Genomic DNA, 26,486 nt, shown 5'->3' on the forward strand with positions numbered 1-26,486 from the left:
TTAAGTGTTGCAGTCATTTCAGTCACTGTGGTAGCTGACGTGTATAGTGTTGAGTCATCCGCATACATAGACACACTGGCTTTACTCAAAGACAGTGGCATGTCGTTAGTAAAGATTGAAAAAAGTAAGGGGCCGAGACAGCTGCCCTGGGGAATTCCTGATTCTACCTGGATTATGTTGTAGAGTCTTCCATTTTAAGAACACCCTCTGTGTTCTGGTAGATGGGTAACTCTTTATCCACAGTATAGCAGGGGGTGTAAAGCCATAACACATGTTTTTCCAGCAGCAGACAGAAGGCAAAAGGCCTCCTGTGGGAACAGGGGCTGGGATTATAAATAAATATATTGGACGAACATGCATCACGACCAGAGAGAAACCACAACACTACATAAAGAGAGACCTAAGACAACAACATAGCATGGCAGCAACACATGATAACACAGCATGGTAGCAACATCACATGACAACAACATGGTAGCAACACAACATGGCTGCAGCACAAGATGTTAGCAGCACAAAACATGGTACAAACATTATTGGGCACAGACGACAGCACAAAGGCAAGATGGTAGATACAACAAAACATCACGCAAAGCAGCCACAACTGTCAGATATAGTTACCCTTGAGTATGGTCGTCACTCTAATCACCTACTATGAAGCTCTGCTGTACCCAGATATTTGTGTTCAAAATACACTTTTGTGGTAGAGTTTCTGTTACTGACATCCACCCAAATGGGTTATAAGATTTTGGTGAAATCATTTTGCAAGCTGCTTGAACACACAGGCTTAAAATTAAAGCCATGGACTTTAAGTTTGAAGCATTTGTGGAAAACCCTACATGGGAGATGCTAGCTAAAAGTACAAAGGCGAATCTGCATGTCATTTCAAAGCATTATGATATCAAGGTGGCACCTGGCGATCCAACTGCAGTAGTCAGAGTTGATTGGTACTGCTTTGGTGGAGGAGGAAATCCTTCCACAGAGGGAGGTTGATGGAAAGGGTCCTACGGGGGGAGAGTACACCCCATAGACGTGCAATGGAGAGAGGTAGAACTAAAGGCAACAGTTAAGCAACATAAATGAGCTTGAGCACAGGGAAAAACATCAGGAATGTGAGCATGCCATTCGCCTACAAACGATACAGTGGATTCGGAAAGTATTCAGACCCCTTGACTTTTATACATTTTGTTACAGCCTTATTATAAAACTGATTAAATTACTTTTTCCCTCATCAATCTACACACAATTCCACATGATGACAAAGCAAATGCAAGTTTAGAAATGTTTGCTAATTTATTAAAAATATAAAACAGAAATTAAAAAATTCAAGACCCTGTACTATGTACTTTGCTGAAGCACCTTTGGCAGCGATTACAGCCTTGAGTCTTGTGTATGACGCTAGATTATCATAATTGTTTTAATCAATTTTAGAATAAGGCCGTAACATAGCAAAATGTGGAAACAGTCAAGGGGTCTGAATACCTCCCGAATGCACCTCCAAATCACAGTCAGGCCATCCTGCACCCGTAACAGAGTTTGGTCTTGGTCGCAACAGCCGGCTTGTACCACCTTTCAATGAAAATGAGGTGGATGTATATTTTAATCTGAGCAAATTGCCACATGCCCAAAATGTCTGCAAGATAGTTGGTCACTGCTCCTCTGAAATGTTCTTTTTGAGAAAGGTTCAGAAAATGTGCGGCACTTTATCTCTTGACCAGAGTTCCGATTATGACACTGTTAAAAGCTGCTATCCTTCAGCCTATCCTTCAGCCTATCCTTCAGCCTATCCTTCAGCCTATCCTTCAGCCTATCCTTCAGCCTATCCTTCAGCCTATCCTTCAGGCTATCCTTCAGGCTATCCTTCAGCCTATCCTTCAGCCTATCCTTCAGGCTATCCTTCAGGCTATCCTTCAGCCTATCCTTCAGCCTATCATTCAGCCTATCCTTCAGCCTATCCTTCAGCCTATCCTTCAGCCTATCCATCAGGCTATCCTTCAGCCTATCCTTCAGCCTATCCTTCAGCCTATCCTTCAGCCTATCCTTCAGCCTATCATTCAGCCTATCCTTCAGCCTATCATTCAGCTTATCCTTCAGCCTATCATTCAGCCTATCCTTCAGCCTATCCTTCAGCCTATCATTCAGGCTATCCTTCAGGCTATCCTTCAGCCTATCCTTCAGCCTATCCTTCAGCCTATCCTTCAGCCTATCCTTCAGCCTATCATTCAGGCTATCCTTCAGGCCATCCTTCAGCCTATCATTCAGCCTATCCTTCAGCCTATCCTTCAGCCTATCCATCAGGCTTATGAGTTGGTCCCAGAGGCATTCAGACAACAGTTCTGTGAAATACAAAAGACAAACACAGAGCATGTTGAATTTGAAGGGAACAAGCATGGCTTTTTGATCGGTGGTGTGGTTCTCAAGAGGTCATGGACCTTGAGGATTTAAAGACTCATAATTCTCAAGCAGTTAAGAAATTCCCTTCACGAAAGGGTGCACCCTACATTTATGTGCACAAGGATCTCACTCTTGAGAAAGCTGCAGTTCTTGCAGATTAGTTAGTGTTCAAACTACCTTCACATACAACACATCCAGTAGTTATCCTTACGCACAAACCAATCCAGAGAAGTCACCTCCTACTGCGAGGTTTCAGTCCATTTCTACAGCGCCCAAAGATAAAGATCGGCAGAGAACTGGGTTTTCGTATTCACCAGTTAGTCATTACAACCATGAGAAAGGACACATTGTCTCTGTGTCCTATGTTGAAGCCAAAAAATGAGAGAGAAAAAGCAGTTTCTTCTTGTGGGAGCACTCCAGCCCATTAAGTCTCTGGTTGGGAGCATTGTATCTCCAAACAAGATTTTAGATCAGATGAACCCTTTGTTTCAAACGGGTTTGTCTTTGCAGAGTGGCGATGCTGTTAAGCAGCCAGTGAGAATCCTTCATTTTGGAGGGTGTTTTGCCTTTGTCTGACACTTGAGCAAATGGCTACAGTGTGTTAGTACAAGCATGGAGATAAGTTGCATGGAAGTTCCTTTGTATAATATGGAACTCAAGTCTGATCTTTTTTCTGGTTCCGTTGAAGCCTAGCCTACCGATGAAGGGGTCTCATTCATTTTGGGAAACATTTTGGCCGGAGGGAAGGTCGTGCAAAATCCTGTCGTTTTGTAAGGAACCCAGAGAAGAGGAATTAGGTTATCAGAAAAGTACCCTAGAGTGTTCTCAACGCGTGCTGTTACACGTTTGTCTAAGAAAGTCTCCAGGATCAAGTCTATTGTTGAGGAGGATGTCAGCAATCTCACCATGGTCGAGCTGTCTAGGATATTTATGGGCCATCCTGATTTTGCTAAACCTGGGTTGACCTCTCCTTTGAAAACCCGAAAGATGTGTGATGTTGTAGTACTGCTGAAGGAAGAGAGGGTGCCGAAAGTGTAAACTTCGATGTCTAGGATGCAGCTGATTGCGGAACAGTTTAAAGATGTTTCCCACTCCCCTGTATTTGCTGAGATGCGCCCAGAGGAGGTGTTTGATCAAGTTTGTGTGGGTTAGTTTGACAGAGATGGCGTTCTCACGCCACTTCTGGGCAAGACGATTGGCCCAGTATATCTCAAATTGTCGTTCCAGTTACGCTCCAACTAGAGATACTGATGTTGGCTCACGATAGTAGTATGGCAGGACATCTTAGTAGTAATGCAGAACAACCCCACCTGTTTTGTTTGGTTGTTGTCAGTGACTCTTTGTTAATTCCGCCTTCTGTTTGAGTCCCATTTTTGCTGGGGAACATAAACTGAAATGGTCTATTCATTCCTTTTCCAATTTAGTAGACATTTATCCAGAGCAACTTACAGAAGTTTGCATTTATTTGTAATACTTTTTTTGAAATGGTCCCCTGTGGGAATTGAACCCACAACCCTAGCATTGCAAGCACCATGCTCTACCAACTGGGCTACATCATCACAAACCACTTGATGTCTCAATTAACTCAGTTACTGTGTTGTGCATTGTTTTTCTCCATGGTACATCTAGGTACAAACCTAGATGGCCAGCCTATGTACAATACAGCAATGTACATTTACAGTGGCTTGCGAAAGTATTCACCCACCTTGGCATTTTTCTTATTTAGTTTCCTTACAACCTGGAATTAAAATAGATTGTTGGGGTGGTTTTATCATTTGATTTACACAACATGCCTACCACTTTGAAGATGCAAAATATTTTTTATTGTGAAACAAACAAGAAATTAGACAAAAAACAGAACTTGAGCGTGCATAACTATTCAACCCCCCCAAAGTCAAAGCTTTGTAGAGCCACCTTTTGCAGAAATTACAGCTGCAAGTCTCTTGGGGTATGTCTCTATAAGCTTGGCACATCTAGCCACTGGGATTGTTGCCCATTCTTGAAGGCAAAACTGCTCCAGATCCTTCAAGTTGGATGGGTTCCGCTGGTGTACAGCAATCATTAAGTCATACCACATATTCTCAATTGGATTGAGGTCTGGGCTTTGACTAGGCCAATCCAAGACATTTAAATGTTTCCCCTTAAAACACTCAAGTGTTGCTTTAGCAGTATGCTTAGGGTCATTGTCCTGCTGGAAGGTGAACCTCCATCCCAGTCTCAAATCTCTGGAAGACTGAAACAGGGTTTCCTCAAGGATTTCCCTGTATTTAGCACCATCCATCATTCCTTCAATTCTGACCAGTTTCCCAGTCCCTGCTGATGGAAAAACATCCCCACTGCATGATGCTGCCACCACCATGCTTCACTGTGGGGATGGTGTTCTCAGAGTGATGAGCGGTGTTGGGTTTGCGCCAGACATAGCATTTTCCTCGATGGCCATATAGCTACATTTTAGTCTCATCTGACCAGAGTACCTTCTTCCATATGTTTGAGGAGTCTCCCACATGCCTTTTGGGGAACACCAAATGTTTTTTCTAGCCACTCTTCCATAAAGCCCAGCTCTGTGGAGTGTACGGCTTAAAGTAGTCCTATGGACAGATACTCCAATCTCCGCTGTGGAGCTTTACAGCTCCTTCAGGGTTATCTTTGGTCTCTTTGTTGCCTCTCTGATTAATGCCGTCTTTGCTTGGTCCATGAGTTTTGGTGGGTGGCCCTCTCTTGGCTGGTTTGTTGTGGTACCATATTCTTTCCATTTTTTAATAATGGATTTAATAGAGCTCCGGGTGCTGTTCAAAGTTTCAGATATTTTTTTATAACCCAACCCTGATCTGTACTTCTCCATATCTTTGTCCCTGACCTGTTTGGAGAGCTCCTTGGTCTTCATGGTGCCACTTGCTTGGTGGTACCACTTGCTTAGAGGTGTTGCAGAATCTGGGGCCTTTCAGAACAGGTGTGTGTATATATACTGAGATCATGTGACACTTAAATTGCACACAGGTGGACTTTATTTAACTAATTATGTGACTTCTGAAAGAAATTGGTAGCACCAGATCTTATTTAGTGTCACAGCCGTCAAAAGAACTGGACCAAAGCGCAGCGTGGTGAGGGTGCATATTCCTTTTTTTTTAAATGACGCCGACAAAACAATAAACAATACAAAACAACTGTGAAGCTTAAGGGCTATGTGCCACAAACAAAGACAACTTCCCACACAGAAAGGAGGGAAAAGGGCTACCTACGTATGGTTCCCAATCAGAGATAACGATAGACAGCTGTTCCTGATTGAGAACCATACCCGGCCAAAACATAGAAACACAAAATCATAGAAAACAAAACATAGAATGCCCACCCCAAATCACACCCTGACCAAACCAAATAGAGACATAAAAAGGCTCTCATTTAGGGGCTTCATAGAAAAGGGGTTGAATACATATGCACGCACCACTTTTCCTTTTATTATTTTTTAGAATTTTTTGAAACAAGTTATTTTTTGATTTCACTTCACCCCTTTGCTATTTTGTGTATGTCCATTACATTAAATCCAAATAAAAATCCATTAAACATGTTACATGTTGTAATGCAACAAAATAGGAAAAATGCCAAGGGGGTGAATACTTTTGCAAGGCACTAAGTGGTTTGTAAGGATGGTAAATTAATACTGCACATAAAGTGGTTGTTTTCCATGTTATTTGTTCAAGAAAAATATTGAATTTGATGTTGGCTTGTCTTTGCCCATAACTTTGCATCTTTTGATGTAAATGTTTGATGACAGGGTTTTGTTCTTTCTGGAATCCATTAGAATGACAATCACAGAGAAAAGGAACAGCGTAACTCTAACAATTCCAGCTACAATTCCTGCCAGATACTGTTCTTAACCCTTTAGAACCCAATAGAATTGTAGAATGCTCCCAAATAACTTGCAATAGTCATTTGTTCTTGAGCTAACTTAGTTTTAAAGAGCACAATCTCTTCTTTAATATGACACCACATCCATGTCAACAGGAATAACCCTCATTGTGTCTACTGTTGTGTGAAGACACTGAGAAAAACTATTAAAACTCAACTAAAAGTATTTAAATTGTAGTAAATTTCACTAAATTACCCACTTAAAATGTATGAAGTATAACATATTATTATTTACATATAAATACAATTATCCAAAATGTGACCAGAAGACAATATTCAGAAAGTATTTCAAGTCCCACACAAGGTAAGCTATTTGACAAACAACGGTTCTTACTTCTGTAAAAATGCAAACAAATATTCAGAGACTATTTAAAAAATTAAAAAAATAAATTGTAAGACAAATTCCTATTTCACACTGTCACTTTAGTGTTTGCATTTAGCCTACAACATGTCATGGAACTTCTAGAAGCACGGCCCCATCTTGAAAAGTGGCACAGAACATGTCTGAGCACCCAAAGGAGGTTTCTACACATCTCCCACCCATTCCCCGCGTCCACTCCAGATGCACACCACATACCCTCTCTTGTGCCCTTCAAACTTCACCTGCTTTCAAATGAGTTCAAACTTGGTCCACATGCCCTGGTGCCACACTCTTGGGAAGGGGCATCTGCAGGGTCCCCCACACAATGTACACATTTATGATGACAATGTTGAGCATCCCCCAAAACATACACTTCCACCATTTTCTGCCTGTGCGTCCAACATTGTAATTGCTCCTCAGTTGGTCAAGATGGTCAAACCCGCCCCTTTACTTGGTGTAATCCATTTACAAGTTCTGGAAAGGGTATAAGTTCCTACCACTTTTAAAAACAACCCCAAACCCCTGCCATTGTCACTTTAGGACCAGGTTGTGTGGTACAATGGTGAATGATGGGACTTAGGGCAGACACAAGCCATGGAAACATAGGCTCCCTTGTCGGGTGGGCTCTCCCTCTTCCCTCCTTCTTCCTCCTCTCCCTCTGCTTTCTCCTCTCTCTCTCTATTCTCCCTCCTCTTTCTCTCTCCCTCCTGTCTCCTCTCTCCACTCCACATCTCTTTCCCTCCAATCATCTCTAACTCCTTTTCCTCTCTGCCTTTTGCTGCTGAGCCCTGATTCTCCACATCACTTCCTTTTCTTTCACTGACCAAGAGTAACAGAGGGAGAGGAGAGGAAAAACACATAGGATACAATTGTAGTCAGGAACATTCTCTCTCTCACTGTCTCTCTCACCATCTCTCACTGTCTCTCTCCCACTGTCTCTCTTCCTTCCTCTCTTTCTTTTTCTCAACCATACACATACTCTCTTCCTAATGAGTGGTTTCCATAATAAATTGTGTGATAGTTACACGCCTCCCAATTACACGCACGCACACACTCACTCTCTCTCTCTCTCTCTCTCCTCCAACAAACTCTTGCTTTCTTGCCTGACAGACTAACTAAAGAGTTTGCCAATGTAAGCTGATTAGTTACGAATCTGGGACAGATTAATTGCATCGCTAGAAACAGGACAAAACAAGTAACTTGTTAGCTGGCTATGTAAACAAATATCCAACTCATCATATGCCTAACATACTGACTAGTTAACTAACTAGCAATAGCAAGCAGCCTGGGCCATTTCCATAGGAATGACATCAGCATAAACAAGACTAAACAACCAACCAGTTAGCTGCATACATACAGCTAAATACTACAACTATTTCCCTGAGACAGCGAAAAATCATTCTAATTCCACTGCTGATGTGCTTGCCTGTACCAAGCAAATAATCATGACAGGATTTGCTAATCTGTGAGCTATTCCCCAAGTGTTATAGCATCAAACATTGACAACAACAAACATATATCTGTTGTTTACTTATTTCACTTGTGTGTGAATCCGTATCACCAACCAACATAGATAAATCCTCTTTCACAGTGATGTCTTCAGTGCTGTTATTTTTAGTAATGAATTGAAAAAACAATCGAATTCATTATACAACTACTTTCCTGCCGAAGCAGAGATGCTGAAACATTTTTTTTGCCTGCGCTAAGTACAGTACATCTACAATGCATTTAGAAAGACCCCTTGACTTTCTCCATTTTGTTACGTTACAGCCTTATTCTAAAATGGACAAAATATTTTTTTCCCTCATCAAATATCTACACACAATACCCCATAATGATGAAGTAAAAACAGGTTTTTCTTAACTTTAAAACCACATTTACATAAGTATTCAGACCCTTTACTCAGTACTTTGGGCATCTTTGGAAGCAGTTACAGCTTCGAGCCTTCTTGGGTATGACGCTACAAGCTTGGCACAGCAATATTCAGGGAGTTTCTCACATTCTTCTGTGCAGATCCTCTCAAGCTCTGTCAGGTTGGATGGGGAGCGTCGCTGCACAGCTATTTTCAGGTCCCTCCAGAGATGTTGGATCTGGTTAAAACATCTTCGGGATTGTTATCCCTTCCACGGGACTGTTGAGCTAACGAAGACCAATACGATTAGCATGCGGTTGTAAGTAACAAGAACATTTCCCAGGACATAGACATATCTGATATGGGCAGAAAGCTTAAATTATTTTTAATCTCCCTGCACTGTCCAATTTACAGTAGCTATTTTTGTGAAATAATACCATGCTATTGTTTGAGGAGAGTGCACAATTTTAAACATGAAGAGTTATTAATAAACAAAATAGGCACATTTGGGCAGTCTTGATACAACATTTTGAACAGAAATGCAATGGTTAATTGGAACATTCTAAAACTTTGCACATACACTACTTTGTACATCTAAATTGCACCTAGGCTGGAATAATACAATGTGGCATTTCTCTTGCATTTCAAAGATGATGGTATAAAAAATAAACAAAAGAACGTTGTTGTTTTTTCTTCTTTTGTATTATCTTTTACCAGATCTATTGTGTTATATTCTCCTACATTCCTTTCACATTTCCACAAACGTCAAAGTGTTTCCTTTCAAATGGTATGAATATGTAAAAGAATATGCATATCCTTGCTTCATTCCTTGCATGTCATTTTAGACGAAAATTGAAAAAAAGGGGCATTCTCTGGCTGGGCCACTCAAGGAAATTCAGAGACTTGTCCAGATGCCACTCCTACATTGTGTTGGCTGTGTGCTTAGGTTCATTGTCCTGTTGGAAGGTGAACCTTCGCCCCAGTCTGAGGTCCTGAGCGCTCTGCAGCAGGTTTTCATCAAGAATCTCTCTGTACTTTGCTCCAATCATCTTTCTATCAATTCTGACTAGTCTCACAGTCCCTGCCCCTGAGAATCATCCCCACACCATGATGCTGCCACCACCATGCTTCACCGTAGTGATGGTGCCAGGATTCCTCCAGACATGACGCTTGGCATTCAGGCCAAAGAGTTCAATCTTGGTTTCATCAGACCAGAGAATCTTGTTTCTCAAGGTCTGAGAGTCCTTTAGGTGCCTTTCGGCAAACTCCAAGCGGGCTGTCATGTGCCTTTACTGAGGAGTGGCTTTCGTCTGGCCATTGGTGGAGTGCTGCAGACATGGTTGTCCTTCTAGAAGGTTCTCCCATCACCACAGAGGAAGTCTAGAGCTCTATCAGAGTAATCATTGGGTTCTTTGTCACCTCCCTGACCAAGGCCCTTCTCCCTTGAATGCTCAGTTTGTTCAGGTGGCCAGCTCTAGGAAGAGTCTTGGTGGTTCTACACTTGTTACATTTAAGAATGATGGAGGCCACTGTTCTTGGGGACCTTCAATGCTTCCCTTCAGTGTACCCTTCCCCATATCTGTGACTCGACACAATCATGTCTTCGGAGCGCTACGGACAATTCCTTCGACCTCAGGGCTTGGTTTTTGCTCTGACATTTACTGTCAACTGTGGGACCTTATATGGACAGGTGTGCCTTACCAAGTCATGTCCAATCATTTGAATTTACTACAGGTGGACTCCAATCAAGTTGTAGAAACAACTCAATGATCAATGGAAACTAGATGCACCTGAGCTCAATTTCAAGTCTCATAGCAAAGGGTCTGAATACTTTTAAGTAGTTATTACTTTTAAATACTTATGAACACTTTTAAATACTTGTTAATTATTTTCAATATATTTGCAAAAATGTCTAATCCTGTTTTCACTTTTCTTAATTTTTACTATGTTCTATATTGTAGATTAATAGTGAAGACATAACCTATGAAATAACACATATGGAATCAAATAGTAACCACAAAAGTGTTAAACAAATAAAAATATATTTTATATTTGAGATTCTTCAAAGTAGCCACCCTTTGCCTTGATGACAACTTTGCACATTCTCTCAAACCAGCTTCATGAGGTAGTAACAGTCTTCCACAGAGTTCCCACATATGCTGAGCACTTGTTGGCTGCTTTTCCTTCACTCTGTGGTCCAACTCATCCCAAACCATCTCAATTGGCTTGAAGTCAAGTGATTGTGGAGGCCAGGTCATCTGATGCAGCAATCCATCACTCTCCGTCTTGGTAAAATTGTCCTTACACAGCCTGGAGGTGTGTTGGGTCATTGTCCCGTTGAAAAACAAATGATAGTCCCACTAAGAGCAGATCAGATGTAATGGCGTATCGCTGCAGAATGCTGTGGTAGACGTGCTGGTTAAGTGTGCCTTGAATTCTAAATAAATCACTGACTGTGTCACCAGCAAAGCACCATCACACCTCCTCCTCCATGCTTCACGGTGGGAACAACACATGCAGAGATCATCCGTTCACCTACTCTGCAATTCACAAAGACACGGCAGTTGGAACCAAAAATCTCAAATTTGGACTCATCAGACCAAAGGACAGATTTCCACTGGTCTAATGTCAATTTCTCGTGTTTTTTGGCCCAAGCAAGTCTCTTCTTATTATTGGTGTCCTTTAGTAGTGGTTTCTTTGCAGCAATTCGATCATGAAGGCCTGATTCACGTAGTCTCTTCTGAACAGTTGATGTTGAGATGTGTCTGTTACTTGAACTCTGTGAAGCTATATGTGTTTCCACAGGTTTTATTTGTGGGTTTAATATGTGTTGATGTATAAGATATGAGTGTGTTAATGAGTATATTGACCTAGAGTCATGCCCGTCAATGGTGGGGGGTTGGGGTAGTGAGTATTGTTTATACGCGTGCATGCTAGTGTATCAGTCTCCTGCAGCTGCTGGCTCGTGGAGTGTGGCTTTTTGTGCTCTTCTCCCTCGGCTTTCCTCTCCTCTCTTCACCTTCAGAGGGAAGGACACACATTCCATTGCTACTTCCCGATTCTGGCCCTGGGCGACTGGGCCTGGGTGACGTTCGGCCGGAGCTGATAAGTTATGGGGCCCCCAGCCTCCACACAGCGCCATGCCGTACACCCCCCTCCTTCCCCCCTCCTCCTCCTGACCCTGCCCTCCCCCCCCCCTGTCGCGGCCTGGCTCATTGCACAGACGAGCCACTCCGGAATTCTACCCTTTACCCCACTTCTGCCCCGTCCCTCCCTGCCAGAAAGGAGGAGGTATTTAAAGAGAAAGGCCTGCTTATATTTTGGTGCTGATGGGTGACAACGCAGCCCCCCTTCTCCTCCTACTCTTTGTATTGGTTGGGGTGGGCTGGGGTGTGAAGAGTGGCAGCGACCTGTCTCAGTGGTCACAGTGAGACAGACACAGTCACTGTTGCATTGACCAGTGGCTTGAGAGCAGAAGAAAAGTCATGCAACTGTGATCAGGTGTTGCCAAGGTTTTCTACAAATGGCTGCACAGTTAGTTAACCCACGGAGCGGACTGCTTTCTTCCACTCCGTTTGCATTGACAGAGCTGAGAGTTCATCGGCTTGATGTTTGGCTTTGGGTTTCAGGCAGAATATTCAGCCTGTGTTGGTGCAGTTTTTGGTTTGTTAAGACAGGTTAGTCTGGTGTCTAATTTCTACCTCCAGAGAGGTATCAGGTTGACCTTCCTCACATGGATATAAACACAAAGGGATGAAAATATAAATGAAAAAATAAAACATTTCAACACATTGAACACTGGCACTCTCAAACACGTGCAAGCGCGTACACACACACACACACACACACACACACACACACACACACACACACACACGCATATGCAGTGCATGTATTAAGCTTTCCACTCAGAACCAGTACCAAAACCCCAAGTGCAAAAAAGCCTCTGACCATGAATGTGTGTGTTACCCTGTGCCTGTGTGTATGCGAGCGTGTTTGTGTGTGCGTGCGTGTATGTGTGTCCGCCTCAATTGCTGGAGCCTATCCAGGGTTTCCGTGGCGACCACACAACACAGCGAGACAATCAGAAGCAGGCCCACGCAGCGCGGCGAGAGGACATTAACACAGGAACCGCGGGTCAGGGGGCTGAGGGAGGGGGAGCGACGGAGAGGAAGGGAGGGCGGCAGAGGAAGGCTGAGGGAGGGGGGGAGAGACGGAGAGGAAGGGAGGGTGGCAGAGGAAGGCTGAGGGAGGGGGGGAGCGACGGAGAGGAAGGGAGGGCGGCAGAGGAAGGCTGAGGGAGGGGGGGAGCGACGGAGAGGAAGGGAGGGCGGCAGAGGAAGGCTGAGGGAGGGGGGGAGAGACGGAGAGGAAGGGAGGGTGGCAGAGGAAGGCTGAGGGAGGGGGAGCGACGGAGAGGAAGGGAGGGCGGCAGAGGAAGGCTGAGGGAGGGGGGGAGGAGGCGACGGAGAGGAAGGGAGGGCGGCAGAGGAAGGCTGAGGGAGGGGGAGAGACGGAGAGGAAGGGAGGGTGGCAGAGGAAGGCTGAGGGAGGGGGAGCGACGGAGAGGAAGGGAGGGCGGCAGAGGAAGGCTGAGGGAGGGGGAGAGACGGAGAGGAAGGGAGGGTGGCAGAGGAAGGCTGAGGGAGGGGGGGAGCGACGGAGAGGAAGGGAGGGCGGCAGAGGAAGGCTGAGGGGGGGGCGAGAGGGCAAGCGAAGGAAAGTAGAAAAAACAACAAACGAAAAGGAAAACCTTTAAAGCTAGTTTAGGCCTCTCTCTTTCATGCCACACCGCTATCAAGTGTTCACTTCAAATCTTCTTTGGCCATAGAACTGACTGGCTGTCCTGGGCTGCATACAGAACTTCTACACGTGTGTCTGACTTTTATGAGGTGGGGTTAGTCAGAGATGGGCGCATGCGTGACTGAGTCTGTGTGTGTGTGTGTGGTTATGCGTGTGTTGGAGAGAATGTGGTGTGAGCGACCATGTGTCTGACCAATCTATATGTGTTGTAAAATGAACGTGTATGTGTGAGTGTGTATGTGTGTATGTGTGAGTGTGTATGTGTGTATGCGTGAGTGTATATGTGTGAGTGTGTGTGTGTGTGTGTGTGTGTGTGAGTGTGCATGTGTGTAGGTGTGTATGTGTGTGTGTATATGTGTGTGTGTGTGTGTGTGTGTATATGTGTGAGTGTGTATGTGTGCACACATCTGTGTTCCCCGGGGACGGCTCTAAAAATACTCTGCTCCTCAAGCCTTGTGGTGTCTGTCTGCTCTCCATCGTTGTCCCTGCAGCCCTCCTCCTCTCCTCTGCTCCTCAAGCCTTGTGGTGTCTGTCTGCTCTCCATCGTTGTCCCTGCAGCCCTCCTCCTCTCCTCTGCTCCTCAAGCCTTGTGGTGTCTGTCTGCTCTCCATCGTTGTCCCTGCAGCTCTCCTCCTCTCCTCTGCTCCTCAAGCCTTGTGGTGTCTGTCTGCTCTCCATCGTTGTCCCTGCAGCCCTCCTCCTCTCCTCTGCTCCTCAAGCCTTGTGGTGTCTGTCTGCTCTCCATCGTTGTCCCTGCAGCCCTCCTCCTCTCCTCTGCTCCTCAGCTCCCATCCCGCCATCCCTCAATTACACCCCCTCACAAACACTGTGGCCTCTCTCTCACAAACGCACACACTACACCCAGCTGCGTCCCTGCTCCACTTCCTCTGAGGATGGCCTCCAGTCTGGCAGACCACAGCCCAGAAAGAACGAGTTGGAGAGAAAGGGAGACCAGGAAAAGAGGGAGGAAGAAGGGTAGAGAGAACGGGAGAAAGGGAAATCACAGAAATAGGTGGAGATGGAATCAGGGAGAATATCCCATGAATAATAGGTGAGGAGATGGAATTAGGGACAATATTCTGTGAATAATAGGTGAGGAGATGGAATCAGGGACAATATTCTGTGAATAATAGGTGAGGAGATGGAATCAGGGACAATATCCCATGAATAATAGGTGAGGAGATGGAATCAGGGACAATATTCTGTGAATAATAGGTGAGGAGATGGAATCAGGGACAATATTCTGTGAATAATAGGCGAGGAGATGGAATCAGGGACAATATTCTGTGAATAATAGGTGAGGAGATGGAATCAGGGACAATATCCCATGAATAATAGGTGAGGAGATGGAATCAGGGACAATATTCTGTGAATAATAGGTGAGGAGATGGAATCAGGGACAATATCCCATGAATAATAGGTGAGGAGATGGAATCAGGGACAATATCCCATGAATAATAGGTGAGGAGATGGAATCAGGGACAATATTCTGTGAATAATAGGTGAGGAGATGGAATCAGGGACAATATTCTGTGAATAATAGGCGAGGAGATGGAATCATGGACAATATTCTGTGATGATGTGTGTGTGTGTGGTTATGCGTGTGAATAGGTGAGGAGATGGAATCAGGGACAATATTCTGTGAATAATAGGTGAGGAGATGGAATCAGGGACAATATTCTGTGAATAATAGGTGAGGAGATGGAATCAGGGACAATATCCCATGAATAATAGGTGAGGAGATGGAATCAGGGACAATATTCTGTGAATAATAGGTGAGGAGATGGAATCAGGGACAATATTCTGTGAATAATAGGCGAGGAGATGGAATCAGGGACATTATTCTGTGAATAATAGGTGAGGAGATGGAATCAGGGACATTATTCTGTGAATAATAGGTGAGGAGATGGAATCAGGGAGAATATTCTGTGAATAATAGGTGAGGAGATGGAATCAGGGACATTATTCTGTGAATAATAGGTGAGGAGATGGAATCAGGGAGAATATTCTGTGAATAATAGGTGAGGAGATGGAATCAGGGAGAATATCCCATGATTAATAGGTGAGGAGATGGAATCAGGGAGAATATCCCATGAAAAATTGGTGAGGAGATGGAATCAGGGAGAATAGATATAGTAACCAACACACCAATACATATAAACCAAGGCATAGTAACCAACACACCAAGACGTAGTAACCTACACACCAAGACGTAGTAACCTACACACCAAGACGTAGTAACCAACACACCAGGATGTAGTAACCAACGCACCAAGACGTAGTAACCAACGCACCAAGACGTAGTAACCAAGACTAAGTAACCAACACACCAAGACATAGCAACCAAGACATAGTAACCAACACACCAAGACGTAGTAACCAACACACCAAGACGTAGTAACCAACACACCAAGATGTAGTAACCAACACCCCAAAATGTAGTAACCAACACACCAAGAAGTAGTAACCAACACACCAAGACGTAGTAACCAACACACCAAGACGTAGTAACCACCACACCGAGACATAGCAACCAAGACATAGTAACCAACACACCAAGACATAGCAACCAAGACATAGTAACCAACACACCAAGACGTAGTAACTACCACACCGAGACATAGCAACCAAGACATAGTAACCAACACACCAAGACATAGCAACCGGGACATAGTAACCAACACACCAAGACGTAGTGACCAAGACATAGCAACCAAGACGTAGTAACCAACACACCAAGTCGTAGTAACCAAGACATAGTAACCAACACACCAAGACATAGTAACCAACACACCAAGACATAGTAACCAACACACCAAGACATAGTAACCAACACACCAAGACGTAGTAACCAACACACCAAGACGTAGTATCCAAGACATAGTAACCAACACACCAAGACGTAGTAACCAACACACCAAGGGTAGTAACCAAGACATAGTAACCAACACACCAAGACGATGGAACAAACACACCAAGACGTGTAACAACACACCAAGGAGTAGTAAACAAGACATAGTAACCAACACACCAAGGTGAGTAACCAACACACCAAGGGAGTAACCAAGACATAGTAACAAACACACCAAGACGCAGTAACAAACACACCAAGACGTAGTAACAACACACCAAGGTGAGTAACCAACACACCAAGACGTAGTAACAACACACCAAAACGTAGTAACCAACACACCAAGACGTGAAACAAGACATAGTAACCAACACACCAATACATAGTAACCAACACACCAATACATAGTAACCAACACACAAGATTCGTGTAATAACACACCAAGAGATGGAATCAAGACATAGTAACCAGCACACCAAGAGGTAGTAACAAACACACCAAGGGTAACCAACACACCAAGTGAACCAACACACAAGGAGAGTAACCAACACACCAAGATTCGTAGTAACCAACACACCAAGACGTAGTAAACAAGATAGTAACCAACACACCAATACATAGTAACCAACACACCAAGATGGAATAACCAACACACCAAGATTCTGTAACCAACACACCAAGAGATGTAATCAAGACAAGTAACCAGCACACCAAGAGGTGTAACCAAGACATAGTAACAAACACACCAAGATTCTGTAACAAACACACCAAGACGTAGTAACAACACACAAGGGATAGTAACCAACACACCAAGGTGAGTAACAACACACCAAAATGTTAACCAACACACCAAGACGTAGTAAACAAGACATAGTAACCAACACACCAAGGGTAGTAAACAAGACATATTAACCAACACACCAATACATAGTAACCAACACACCAATACATAGTAACCAACACACCAAGACGTAGTAACCAACACACCAAGACGTAGTAACCAAGACATAGTAACCAGCACACCAAGACGTAGTAACCAACACACCAAGACGTAGTAACCAACACACCAAGACGTAGTAACCAACACACAAGACGTAGTAACCAACACACCAAGACGTAGTAACCAACACACCAAGACGTAGTAAATAAGACATAGTAACCAACACACCAATACATAGTAACCAACACACCAAGACGTAGTAACCAACACACCAAGACGTATTAACCAACACACCAAGACGTAGTAACCAAGACATAGTAACCAGCACACCAAGACGTAGTAACCAACACACCAAGACGTAGTAACCAACACACCAAGACGTAGTAACAACACACCAAGACATAGTAACCAACACACCAAGACGTAGTAAACAAGACATAGTAACCAACACACCAATACATAGTAACCAGCCCACCAAGACGTAGTAACCAACACACCAAGACGTAGTAACCAACACACCAAGACGTAGTAACCAACACACCAAGACGTAGTAACCAACACACCAAGACGTAGTAACCAACACACCAAGACGTAGTAACCAACACACCAAGATATAGTAACCAACACACCAAGACGTAGTAACCAACACACCAAGACGTAGTAACCAACACACCAAGACGTAGTAACCAGCACACCAAGACGTAGTAACCAGCACACCAAGACGTAGTAACCAACACACCAAGACGTAGTAACCAACACACCAAGACGTAGTAACCAACACACCAAGACGTAGTAACCAACACACCAAGTAACCAACACACCAAGACGTGGGGCGTAGTAACCAGCACACAAGACGTAGTAACCAACACACCAAGACGTAGTAACCAACACACCAAGACGTAGTAACCAACACACCAAGACGTATAACCAGCACACCAAGACATAGTAACCAACACACCAAGACGTAGTAACCAGCACACCAAGACGTAGTAACCAACACACCAAGACGTAGTAACCAACACACAAGACGTAGTAACCAACACACCAAGACGTAGTAACCAACACACCAAGACGTAGTAACCAACACACCAAGACGTAGTAACCAACACACAAGACGTAGTAACCAACACACCAAGACGTAGTAACCAACACACCAAGACGTAGTAAACAAGACATAGTAACCAACACACCAATACATAGTAACCAACACACCAAGACGTAATAACCAACACACCAAGACGTATTAACCAACACACCAAGACGTAGTAACCAAGACATAGTAACCAGCACACCAAGACGTAGTAACCAAGACATAGTAACAAACACACCAAGACGCAGTAACAAACACACCAAGACGTAGTAACAACACACCAAGACGTAGTAACCAACACACCAAGACGTAGTAACAACACACCAAAACGTAGTAACCAACACACCAAGACGTAGTAAACAAGACATAGTAACCAACACACCAAGACGTAGTAAACAAGACATAGTAACCAACACACCAATACATAGTAACCAACACACCAATACATAGTAACCAACACACCAAGACGTAGTAACCAACACACCAAGACGTAGTAACCAAGACATAGTAACCAGCACACCAAGACGTAGTAACCAACACACCAAGACGTAGTAACCAACACACCAAGACGTAGTAACAACACACCAAGACGTAGTAACCAACACACCAAGACGTAGTAACCAACACACCAAGACGTAGTAAATAAGACATAGTAACCAACACACCAATACATAGTAACCAACACACCAAGACGTAGTAACCAACACACCAAGACGTAGTAACCAACACACCAAGACGTAGTAACCAAGACATAGTAACCAGCACACCAAGACGTAGTAACAACACACCAAGACGTAGTAACAACACACCAAGACGTAGTAACAACACACCAAGACATAGTAACCAACACACCAAGACGTAGTAAACAAGACATAGTAACCAACACACCAATACATAGTAACCAACACACCAAGACGTAGTAACCAGTACAAAGACGTAGTAACCAACACACCAAGACGTAGTAAAACAAGACATAGTAACCAACACACCAAGACGTAGTAACCAACACACCAAGACGTAGTAACCAGCACACCAAGACGTAGTAACCAACACACCAAGACGTAACCAACCAAAGACATAGTAACCAACACACCAAGACGTAGTAACCAGCACACCAAGACGTAGTAACCAACACACCAAGACGTAGTAACCAACACACCAAGACGTAGTAACCAACACACCAAGACGTAGTAACCAACACACCAAGACGTAGTAACCAGCACACCAAGACGTAGTAACCAGCACACCAAGACGTAGTAACCAACACACCAAGACGTAGTAACCAACACACCAAGACGTAGTAACCAACACACCAAGACGTAGTAACCAGCACACCAAGACGTAGTAACAACACACCAAGACGTAGTAACCAGCACACCAAGACGTAGTAACCAACACACCAAGACGTAGTAACCATAGTCCGCTTCACCTCTATTAGTTGATGCAAGACACCTCTAACGTTCATCTGTTTCTCTCTCTTTTTCTGTTTTTCTCTTTCCCTCTCTGTCCCCCCCTGTCTCCCCGCCTGTCTGTCTGTCTTTCCGCCACCCCTGTCTGTCTGTCTGTCTGTTTCCCCCCTGTCTGTCTGTCTGTCTGTCTGTCTGTTTCCCCCCTGTCTCCCCGCCTGTCTGTCTGTCTGTCTGTCTGTCTGTCTGTCTGTCTGTCTGTCTGTCTGTTTCCCCCTGTCTGTCTGTCTGTCTGTCTGTCTGTCTGTCTGTCTCCCCCTGTCTGTCTGTCTGTCTGTCTCCTGTCTGTCTGTCTGTCTGTCTCCCCCCTGTCTGTCTCCCCCCTGTCTGTCTGTCTCTGTATGTCTGTCTGTCTGTGTCTCTGTATGTCTGTCTGTGTCTCTGTATGTCTGTCTGTCTGTCTCTGTATGTCTGTCTGTCTGTCTGTCTGTCTGTCTGTCTGTCTGTCTGTCTGTCTGTGTCTCTTTCTCTCTTTCTGCCAATCTCTTTCTTTAATTACATTTTTTTATTCCTCTCTCTTTCTGTCTCTGTCTACCTTCCCAGATATCCGTGTGATGGCAGCCTCTCGCAGGACCATGTCTGAGGATGTGGTGTCTGATGGGGGCGGGGACACCTGTACAGGGCGTGGCCGGGTGGCTCAGCTTATGAAGACCTTCAGTGTGACATGCCCCACCCCCTCCACACAGACCCCTCTCCCCCACGGCAACAAGCCCTCCATCCCCACCAAACCCAGCCACCTGCGTCTCGTTGCCAGCCCCTCACTCAGGTAATCCACAGGACAGGACCAGACAACCAGGCCCACCCCCTGTCCCCCATTCCATCCCCACCCAGGCCCCACTGGACATTGCTGGACATCCAGCCTGGGGCCTCAGCCACTGGGGACAGGCATGCAGGCCACATGAGTCTCTCAGGAACACAACCAAACGTTTGACTCGATTGCTATTACTCCAAAAGCAATGCAATGGTATAGAGATTTTAAAATGTTTACTTTTGTTTACTTTTTAAAAATGTTTACCATGTTTTATTTGAAATTGTACAGTACTGTAAATTCTCTCTGTGGGAAAGGCGAACCAATAGCGTTGATCGTAAACAGCATCTTCCTTTGTATCCTGCTTTTGCCTTTTTATATTCACAAAGGTATTGGGTGGTTCCACGAATTAGATGACTCTTGAGTAGTGGAACTACATTTTAGAATTTTATTTCACCTCATTTTAACATTCGGTCAATGTTCAACTTAATAAAAAACATGTTTTCCCATCTCAAGAGGTAAAAGAAAACGACTATAGTAAGGCCGATTAAGTGCTCACAATTTTATATTTTTGTTACCGTCCAATGCAGCTGTTTTTAATCTCAATATCAAATCATTTCTGGGTAACAGTGAAGTACCTTAATGTGATAGTTTTCAATTGAAATGGTCAACAAGAAAACAAAAATAGCTTCTTAGCAAAGAACAATTTCTCAAGCAAGAATTTTGCTAGGACTGTCTGGGAGTGGTCTGACTAGGCTGGGCAGAATGTAAACCTAGCTGCAGAGAGGTTTGGAACTCTCTTTCTTATTGGTCTATTAACAAATGTACCGGTGATGTCACCAGGCAGGCCAGAACGCCATTCCACCAAAACAGGCAGACATTTCAGGTGGGTTTTTTTTCTTCAAACATTTCTTACACTAAAATGGCATTATCATTATTTCACAGTTTCACAGTATTATTCCAACCTCAAAGTGTGGAAATATAAATAACATCACGTTTTGGACTGCACCAGGCCTCTAAAATATGTATAGCCTGTCTGTCTATAGGCAACAGGGTTGATGCTCGACCTGCTCGGTTCTCCACCACAAAACACCAGACAAATGGCCAAAGACTATTAGATGTTCAATGTTTCTTAAATTTTTTTTTTTTTTTTTAATGAATAGTTTTAGCATATTAAAATGAGATTTCTGTTCATGTAACAGACTTGACCTTAAAATGGACAGGTTTTCTTTACCTTTTAAAATGAATAACTAATCACATGAAATAAATAATAATCTTTAGAAATGACTTTATCAAAGCAACAAAATAACTAGGGCTTTACAATGAAGGTGAAAATGTGGATACGTCTTGGTGACGTGGGTTAAAGTCTAGAAGTGACAATCAATCAAAGCAAGCAATGCAGGCGTAGAAGCACAGTGGCTAGAGGGTGCACAGAGAGACATGTCAAAATGCAGAATGCATTGGATTTATTGAATTTTCCATGTGGTCTATATTAAAAGGCACTTCATTTAATATAACCGGCTATTAAAGTTAATTATTTGTGCACAATTCCTTAAAATATCCCTTATTTCATGGAACAACCCTATCATTGACCATATCATACCATGTATTCACCTGTTGATGTTGTTTCTGAAATATTATCATGTACAAATCCTACTTCATTGATACACTTATCATACAATACATTCACGAAGCCTGTACAATGCTATCAAGGTCATAACCTGTACTTGTGATCCCCAAAAGGTATGACAAATGTAAACTTGAATGACATAGTACATGCAGTAATATTTGTTTTGTCATTTTGAGGTGTTGGCTACTATATAGAGAGACACTGTGCTAATGTTGACAGGGCCAAATAGTTCATACATAGCTGTCATGACCAAGGAGATGGGTGGATTACAGTATGGACAGACCAGTAGAACAGGATCAGTGAGGTGGTTCCTCCTTGATCCCTGGGAACAGCACTCTTTCCTGCCACTTCTCCCATGACTTTAACCTGGCCAACGCAGCATGGTGCGCGACTTACCTACCTGAGATGGAACAATGACTGTGTCAAATGCCTCCTCTCTGTGTCCCAGTGGACCAAACACTGGCAAGCCACACGGGCCATGCCAAATAATACTCAGCTCTGGCAAGCCACACGGTCCATGCCAAATAATACTCAGCTCTGGCAAGCCACACGGTCCATGCCAAATAATACTCAGCTCTGGCAAGCCACACGGTCCATGCCAAATAATACTCAGCTCTGGCAAGCCACACGGTCCATGCCAAATAATAATCCTCAGATCTTTGTTATTATTCTCTCCCTTGCACTCTTTGTTGTTTTTTACTGTGTTTATGGGGATGATCTATGTTGTCTTGTGTGATGAGTGTTGTCTTACAAGGTGTGTGCTGCACTTTGTGTGTGATCTCAGGCCTGTGTGGCACAATCACAGTGGAACAATAAAAATAATTTGACTCATCCAGGCGCTGGTGATGTATGTTTTCTCAGGAAGTGTGTGTGTGTGTGTGTGTGTGTGTGTGCGTGTGTGTGTGTGTGTGTGTGTGTGTGTGTGTGTAGTACAGAATTCTCTCTCTTCATCCACTTTATAACCACCATTTTTTGTGGCACAGAAATATATAGGAAATATCCACCCAGTAAACTTTTGTTCCTTTTAGATTCCAAAAGTGAAATTCAGAGCCAGAGTAGAGGAGAAACTCCCGATAGGCTTTCTCTCACAGCTCCCTATTTTGGTAGTTAATATAAAACATCACTTGCCTCATTTAACCTCTCTTGGCTGCCCCCTGCTTGCCAGTCAAAGCAAAGCATTATACCTCTGAGGAGACACAGTGCCCGCCAGAGAGGAAAAGAGTAGCTTTAGGACAGAGAGGAGGATAGTAGCTTTAGGACAGAGAGTAGGATAGTAGCTTTAGGACAGAGAGGAGGAGAGTAGCTTTAGGACAGAGAGGAGGAGAGGGACACGGGCAGAGAGGAGAATATGGACATGGACATAGAGAGGGACACGGACAGAGAGGAGAAGAGGAACACGGACAGAGAGGAGGAGAGGGACACGGACAGAGAGGAGGAGTAGCTTTAGGACAGAGCGAAGGAGAGCAGCTTTAGGACAGAGAGGAGGAGAGTAGCTTTAGGACAGAGAGGAGGAGAGTAGCTTTAGGACAGAGCGAAGGAGAGCAGCTTTAGGACATAGAGGAGGAGAGGGACACGGACAGAGTGGAGGAGAGGGACACGGACCGAGAAGAGGAGAGGGACACGAACTGAGAGGGACACGGAGAGAGAGGAGGAGAGTAAATGAGCCTGTAACCTCAGTGTGGTCAATGAGCCTGTAACCTCAGTGTGGTCGATGAGCCTGTAACCTCAGTGTGGTAAATGAGCCTGTAACCTCAGTGTGGTAAATGAGCCTGTAACCTCAGTGTGGTAAATGAGCCTGTAACCTCAGTGTGGTCAATGAGCCTGTAACCTCAGTGTGGTAAATGAGCCTGTAACCTCAGTGTGGTCGATGAGCCTGTAACCTCAGTGTGGTCAATGAGCCTGTAACCTCAGTGTGGTAAATGAGCCTGTAACCTCAGTGTGGTCAATGAGCCTGTAACCTCAGTGTGGTAAATGAGCCTGTAACCTCAGTGTGGTAAATGAGCCTGTAACCTCAGTGTGGTAAATGAGCCTGTAACCTCAGTGTGGTCAATGAGCCTGTAACCTCAGTGTGGTAAATGAGCCTGTAACCTCACAGTGTAACCTCAGTGTGGTCCTGAACCTGAGCCTGTAACCTCAGTGTGGTCAATGAGCCTGTAACCTCAGTGTGGTAAATGAGCCTGTAACCTCAGTGTGGTCAATGAGCCTGTAACCTCAGTGTGGTCCTGTAACCACAGAGCCTGTAACCTCAGTGTGGTCAATGAGCCTGTAACCTCAGTGTGGTAAATGAGCCTGTAACCTCAGTGTGGTAAATGAGCCTGTAACCTCAGTGTGGTAAATGAGGCTGTAACCTCAGTGTGGTAAATGAGCCTGTAACCTCAGTGTGGTAAATGAGCCTGTAAACTCAGTGTGGTAAATGAGCCTGTAATCTCAGTGTGGTCAATGAGCCTGTAACCTCAGTGTGGTAAATGAGCCTGTAACCTCAGTGTGGTCCTTCTTCTTCAGACCCACGTGTTTGATTACTCATCCAGACAGAGTGGAGGTAGTTCTATTGTTAGGGAGGATGAGGAGGAGTGATGTCAATTTTTACGAGGAGGCAGCACGGCCTTGTGATGTCATGCAAGGTTTTATCTCGACACAGTCAGGGGGATGAGACTCTTTGGAAGTCCACACATCAGCCTTGTGGAGAATGTTCACACATCCCACGCACACACATTCACATAGCAAAACACGCTTGTGCACACACGGACACTCACACTGAAACACACACACACACACATACTGACACAGCCATGCATGCAGACACTCACATACAGAGAGACACACAACTATGAGACGGCGCCTAACTTGATCTCTCTCCCTGTGAGCGCAACAATGGCTGTTCTCTGACGCACAGAGACGTCGCTGAGCAATTTCCAGGCGAGTGCAGGAGCCCCCCACACACACAATTCTCATCCCAGCCCCACCATCAGGGCCCTCGATGAGAGATAAAAAAAAGGGACTGTTGTTGTTGACAGGAGAGATGGACGCCTCTGTTTTCCTCCTCCTCTGCCTTTATCTCCTGATGCCTACAGAATGAGAAGTTAAAGATTAAAAGGCGAGGAAGAAAAGCACTGCGTTATGAGGCGTTTCACTGACCTCTACCTCCCTCTTCCCCTACCAGCCCATCCACCACTCCCCTTCCCCTACCAGCCCCTCCATACCCCCTCTTCCCCTACCAGCCCCTCCATACCCCCTCTTCCCCTACCAGCCCATCCACCACCTCCCCCTTCCCCTACCAGCCCCTCTACCACCCCCCTCTTCCCCTACCAGCCCCTCTACCACCCCCCTCTTCCCCTACCAGCCCATCCACCACCCCCCTCTTCCCCTACCAGCCCATCCACCACCTCCCTCTTCCCCTACCAGCCCATCCACCACCTCCCCCTTCCCCTACCAGCCCCTCTACCACCCCCTACCACCCCCATCTTCCCTACCAGCCCCTCTACCACCCCCCTCTTCCCCTACCAGCCCATCCACCACCTCCCCCTTCCCCTACCAGCCCATCCACCACCTCCCCCTTCCCCTACCAGCCCCTCCCCCTACCAGCCCATCCACCCCCCCTTCCCCTACCAGCCCCTCTACCACCCCCCCTTCCCCTTCCCCCCTACCAGCCCCCTCCAGCCACCACCCCCATCTTCCCCTACCAGCCCATCCACCACTCCCCTCCAGCCCCTACCAGCCCCTCCACCACCCCCCCCTACCAGCCCGTCTTCCCCTACCAGCCCCTCTACCACCCCCCCTCTTCCCCTACCAGCCCCTCCACCACCCCCTCTTCCCCTACCAGCCCATCCACCACTCCCCCATCTTCCCCTACCAGCCCCTCCACCACCCCCTCTTCCCCTACCAGCCCCTCCACCACCCCCCTCTTCCCCTACCAGCCCCGCCACCACCCCCATCTTCCCCTACCAGCCCATCCACCACCCCCCTCTTCCCATACCAGCCCATCCACCACCCCTCCACCACCCCCCTCTTCCCCTACCAGCCCATCTACCACCCCCTCTTCCCCTACCAGCCCCTCCACCACCCCCTCTTCCCCTACCAGCCCCGTCCACCACCCCCTCTTCCCCTACCAGCCCATCCACCACCCCCTCTTCCCATACCAGCCCATCCACCACCCCCCCCCTCTTCCCCTTCCTACCCATACCAGCCCATCCACCAGCCCCTCCACCACCCCCCCCCTCTTCCCCCTACCAGCCCCTCCACCACCCCCTCTTCCCCTACCAGCCCCTCCACCACCCCCTTCTTCCCCTACCAGCCCCTCTACCACCCCCCTCTTCCACTACCAGCCCCTCTACCACCCCCTCTTCCCCTACCAGCCCATCCACAACCCCCATCTTCCCCTACCAGCCCCTCTACCACCCCCCTCTTCCCCTACCAGCCCATCCACAACCCCCCCATCTTCCCATACC

At 45.4% G+C, this 26,486-nt stretch overlaps 1 protein-coding gene across 4 annotated transcripts in view; it reads left to right on the top strand.

Moving 5' to 3' along the window:
• Positions 1–22,401, top strand: part of LOC135544159 (mucin-2-like) — a 48,228-nt gene extending 25,827 nt beyond the window's left edge. For all 4 annotated transcript variants that reach the window (XM_064971573.1, XM_064971571.1, XM_064971574.1 and 1 more), the window contains one exon: positions 20,207–22,401. In XM_064971573.1, the coding sequence (XP_064827645.1) occupies positions 20,207–20,433 (227 nt within the window). In that variant the 3' untranslated portion in view covers positions 20,434–22,401. The remainder of the gene's footprint in view (positions 1–20,206) is intronic.
• The last annotated feature ends 4,085 nt before the right edge of the window (positions 22,402–26,486 follow it).

This window comes from Oncorhynchus masou, chromosome 8 (genome assembly GCF_036934945.1).
Source record: "Oncorhynchus masou masou isolate Uvic2021 chromosome 8, UVic_Omas_1.1, whole genome shotgun sequence".
In the NCBI taxonomy this organism is placed as follows: Eukaryota; Metazoa; Chordata; class Actinopteri; order Salmoniformes; family Salmonidae; genus Oncorhynchus; species Oncorhynchus masou.